This window comes from Corvus brachyrhynchos, unplaced genomic scaffold, assembly GCF_000691975.1.
Source record: "Corvus brachyrhynchos isolate BGI_N302 unplaced genomic scaffold, ASM69197v1 scaffold914, whole genome shotgun sequence".
NCBI lineage: Eukaryota > Metazoa > Chordata > Aves > Passeriformes > Corvidae > Corvus > Corvus brachyrhynchos.
The window spans coordinates 3,854-9,064 of NW_008237467.1; the positions used below are offsets into that span (position 1 = coordinate 3,854).

General features: G+C 37.6%; 1 protein-coding gene across 1 annotated transcript in view; it reads right to left on the reverse strand.

Annotated features, from left to right (window-relative positions):
- MRPS36 (mitochondrial ribosomal protein S36) overlaps positions 1-5,211 on the reverse strand; it is a 5,798-nt gene continuing 587 nt past the window's right edge. The window contains exons 2-4 of the mRNA XM_017731546.1: positions 4,481-4,544; positions 1,521-1,723; positions 1-278 (exon numbers count right to left, since the gene is read on the reverse strand). Of these exons, the coding sequence (XP_017587035.1) occupies positions 261-278; positions 1,521-1,723; positions 4,481-4,544 (285 nt within the window). The 3' untranslated portion in view covers positions 1-260. The remainder of the gene's footprint in view (positions 279-1,520; positions 1,724-4,480; positions 4,545-5,211) is intronic.

Genomic DNA, 5,211 nt, shown 5'->3' on the forward strand with positions numbered 1-5,211 from the left:
TTGTTGACTTTTCAAATGGCTAATTAGAAAAATATTTTAATTGTGCAGACATTACATATATTCAGTTGCTATTAGCCATCAACATAAAATCCTTCTCAGTCACAAATCAGTATCTTGTGTGTTGTGTCAATCTTCTCATCCATCATATGGGATTTTATTAAAGCTATTAGTATACAATAATCTTTAATATTAAGGAAACACCTTTTTTGTGAATATAATACCTCATTCTTCAGCAGTGGCTAACAAACTATCTTCTACACTTATTCTGGACCTCCACGCTGTAAAAGAAAAGCATACAGTTAAATATATTCCACTAATGGAATGTAAAACTGAGATCAAATTCTCTTTTGCACTGTTAAGGACTAAGAGACATAGTTCTAGTTTTAATTTCTGATTTAAATATTGACTTTTTTATCTATATAAGAACAGGCACAGAGTGTCAAATACCAGCATCTACCAGTAACGGCTACATTTTTTAAGGGAGAATACAAAAAAATAAACAGATGCAACCTACAGTTACAGCTGCTTCCATGTCTCTTTCTCTGAAGAAACCTGACTCTTAACCTTAAAAATGTCCGACAAACACAATGACAGGAAACACAAGTTTTAAAGTTACTTTTACTGCCCACATCCCAAAGTGCAAAGTAAAAACAAAGCCAGAGTCATTACAATCTTTATGAGAAATCAGAAAGGTATTCAGTTCATTATTTTCCCAACGAAATTATTTTACAACTTACCTCACTGTTAAGCAAACTTATGCAAAAAGTGAAGAAGTGTATTACTATGGGAAATAACTGATTTTGTTTCTACTATATAGATGCAGCATACTTACATACATGAAGGAAAAATTATTTCCTCTACTAACATGGTTATGCTATACATATCCTTACTGTTTAACAAAGCTTTGCAAGCATATTTTCATTTCAAACTCAAAATCACCTCACGGATTCCTTGCATTTTGTGCATTCTCCCTTGTGAATCATCAGTTTTTACAACTGAGAATTGTTACAGAACAGAAGCAGGTTTTTCTTGCTTTTCATGTACAGTGTTGTATTTGCAAGTACTGAAGAAAATACTATCAAATTTAATAAAATGTTTCCACTACTAGAAATACAAGAGTTAATTTATTAATAAATAACTTACAAAACTAATTTGAGCAATATTTTGGACTTCAATCACCTGGTAATAACCTTTCCTGGTCTAAGAACAGACTTTCATGCTCCTGTCCAGCACAGTCAAATTACACATTAAACAGCTGTTATAAAACAGATAGTGGTGGCAATTAATGCAGGCTGTGACTATCACCAGCTTACCTGCACATCTGTTCTAAGTCCAAATCTCTCTACTCTGTGGTACCACAAGCTGCTAACCAGTGAGAGTTAGGCTACCTTCTGTATTAAGAACTGGTACCTTGGGTATTGCATATGAAAACCATGAAAGCCCAGGGCACACACTTAAAAAGAATTACTATGTAATACCGTACAAGAAGGTGTAGAAATAAGCTAAAGAAGAAAACTTACTTGAATGTATTCAATCTCTTCATCTGACATTTGTCTCCTCCTGTATTTCTGAGGTAAGGTTCTTGTTAATTCAGAAGTGTCTGGTGTACCTTGTACTCTACTAACGGGTGATATATTTTGAAAGGCCGGTGATACGCCTCCTACAGATTCCATTGCTTTTGAAGCATGGAGAGATGGCACACTTGCTTGTAGAGATTCCTGTACTGAAAACCAGATTTCAAAACCATTTACAGAAATATTAATAGACTGTAAAATTAATAAACAGCCAATAAAACTTACCATTGCTTAAAAATCTTATTAGTTATAACAAGTACCTAAAAGAGTTAAGTCTACTTTTCATAACCTGCTTTTTTTGTTGTTAAATGTATCAAGTGCAGAATCTAAAAATTCTGACAGTAGTTTGAATGGCAGAAACACTGATGTGGAAACAGAAGATGTATCAGCATATACCCTAACAATGGCTCTTTCACTGGGAAGCTGTACTTGGAGAAAAAGCATAAAGTTATGTAAATGTTTGTGTGTGGGCAATTATGTAGAAAACTAACTGAGATGATGCTTTTTGTTTACTGCAACTGTAAAGAGAGACAAATGAAAAAGATCTAGAGGCTTACAGAAGGATAAAGGTCACAATCACAACAGACCACAACATGCAATGCAGTGCTGTACCCATTTTTAATACTACAAAATGGCATCCTATCACATTTTGTTAATGATAATGCAGAATGACCAACAAGTATCAGGCATCAACAGCCAATGTTAATGAAACGCAGAGACTGAGGAGTGCATGAAGTTCCTCACAGGTGAGGATCAGGAGCTAAGCTTCAGGAATTCACATTAGAGAAGTTGCCTTGATTGTGCAGATAGAAGAGATGACAAAAAGGCAGTGTTGTCACAGTCAGCATTCCGAACCTTAGGTCTGTCCCACCAGGGTGGATTTTACAGTGGAAATATGCAATTACCCCACTGGGCAGGACAAAGACCACAGCAATATGTTCATTTTAGCACTCAGTCCTCTATATATTTAAGGGTGAAACACCTGACAAAGCAGAATGCTTCACAGAAGTCCCTCCCAGTGCTCCAGAAAAATGAGCAAGACAAGTGGAACATCTAACAGCTGGACAGAGGCTCTATACACCCATAAAATAAGCAGCATGAAGACTGCATGTACCAAAGCATGTGAGCAGCTAAACCACCACCGTTTTGCCTTCCTTTGTCCTTCCTGGCTCCAACAAAACCAATGACCACAAAGGAGAGGAGGGACTTTTAGCCTTAATGAGTCTGAGGCAGTTGCAGGATTGGGACACCAAACAGCTGCAGCATTGTGACCAAGCCACCATTGAGAGGCATATTCAGAAGCTGTCAGTCATAAGACTGGGTCTGGAAGTCCCAAGGTGGTTCAGAAATGATGGAAGATTCCAAACAGAGCAAGGCAGAAGTGAGCTCATCAGAAGCAGCATATTCTGAACAGGGGAAAAAGTATTTTTGTTCCAAGAAATAACACACCTTACATATGAAAAAAAAAGCAGTTTCTCAAAGTTTGTTTCATCTACCACAAAAAAGTACGGAGATTTGTTAAGGATTTTCCTCTGCTATTTTCCTCTATGTGTTAGTCTGAAGTGTAGTTGGAGTAGACTCATTAGCTAATTAAAACCATCAGAAGTACAGTAATCAGAAGTTTTACTGCTGCTGCTTTAGTTCTGATACAGTCTCTACTACATCTCTCCCTTCACTGTTTGAGACCATGATGTTGCAGTAGTAAAAGGCCCAGTAGAATCTGGCTGGCCCTTCACATTCCTAGTTGCTCTGAGGAGCCAGTTAGCTCTATGGAAGTAACAATCTGGTACAGTTAAATGCAGTTTTTGCTACAGCATTCAAGCAAGACAGAGTAGGTTGCAGCTTACTAACGAGATGACAGATCCTGATTAAGGTAGAAAAGTCTAACATACTTAAAAGATACAGTCACAAAAATCTTCTGACACAGAGATAAACAAGAGGCAAGAAATAGATTGTCAAGCTTATGAGAAAGTAGTTCACTGGCATGAGAGGTGATTCAGCAATTGGCTGAACTGTGCAAAATGTACAGGATTTTGACAGAAAGTTATTGCAGAAAATAGTTCCTGAAGAGTTCACAGGTAAGTCAGAAGAGGGATTTATGTGCATTGTAGAGGCTTTCGAATGTTAAACTAAACTTAAAGTTAATTGCAAGCTTGATAATACTGTGGCAAATAACATGCCACAGTGTAATTTCTAAAGAAGTAAGAATAACAGAGCTTTTAAAGACAATTCCTACTTTTCTTTCAGATGCTTTTTGATGCAAAAGGACTTCTAAACCAACATATTGCTAATATAAATCTGTGGTTTAAATATAATAGTATTGGGAATACCATAAATACTAGTGTAGTTATAAAAGTTAACGTAAAAGATTGCAATGATTTTTTTTTCCTCTGCATTAATTAGTAATACAAGAAAATACTTCTTAAAATGTACAGAGGGCTGTCTCTCCCAGCTATAATAATGTTTTGAAAATACAGCAGAAAATACATGACATGCTTCAACTAAGAAAAAATGAGGAAAATGCAACATAATTTATGCAAATATCATTGAATACCTAAAGGTGCTTCAAACTGACTTGGGCACATTCATTTCAGTAAATATTAGTATTTGGGAAAATGTGGCTTTATATAAAAGCAGAAAAACAACACTGGAAATCTTTGTGAACCTTTCTTGAGCAAAAATTAAACATGTGCATGCATTATGTGTCTCCACACAGTTGTACAGAAAAGAAGTTGTACACAAAGTCTAACAGTTGCTGGTAAACTAAATCAAGCATGTTTCAAAAACCCTGTTCCAACTCAGTTCAGCTGTATAGCTGAAATAGAGAAATTAGGTGCTGGTTCTTCAGTAAAACAGTCCATGTAAAGAAATGTGGTACAAGCTGTATCCATACACAAAATACTTACTTTTAGGTCTGGGACCACTTTTTCTGTCTGGGAATTTAATTAATGGAGTATGTGGCTTGACTACCTAGAACGAGACCAGTTAGCAAGAGAAACAGACACAGGTTACCTTGAAATAATAAAATGGAATGTACAATGTATCAAACAACTGCTGCTCTCTGCACCACTACTCTGATACACTTACTACTTCTTGAAGTTCTAAGTTTACCCCAAGAAGAATTTTACTTTAAGAAGCAGGCCTGCACCCTGATGTCCAGAGCAGGGACAGGCTTTGTCTTCCTTTTCTCATCAGTGTGTATGTGCAGTAACAGCCACTGCCATTGCATGAATGCAGTCACAATACAATCTGCTCTGGTGAGAACCCACCCAGAGTGCTGTGTCCGGCTCTGGGGTCCCCAAAGCAAAAAAACCATGGACGTACTAGCGTGAGTCCAGAGCAGGGCCATAAAGATGATCAGAGGGCTGAAGCACTACTCCTGTCAGGACAGGCTGAAAGAGCTGGGATTGCTCAACCTGACGAAGGCTCTGAGGACACCTTACAACCCAAAGAGGGCAGGTTTGGATTAGAAAGATTACGAAGATTAGGAAGAAAATCTTTACTTTGAGAGCGGTGAAGCATTGGCACAGGTTGTCTAGAGAATCTGTGGCTGCCCCATTTCTGGAAGTGTCTAAGGCCAGGTTGGAGGGGGCTTTGAGCAACCTGGTACAGTGAAGGTGCTCCTGCCTACGGCAGG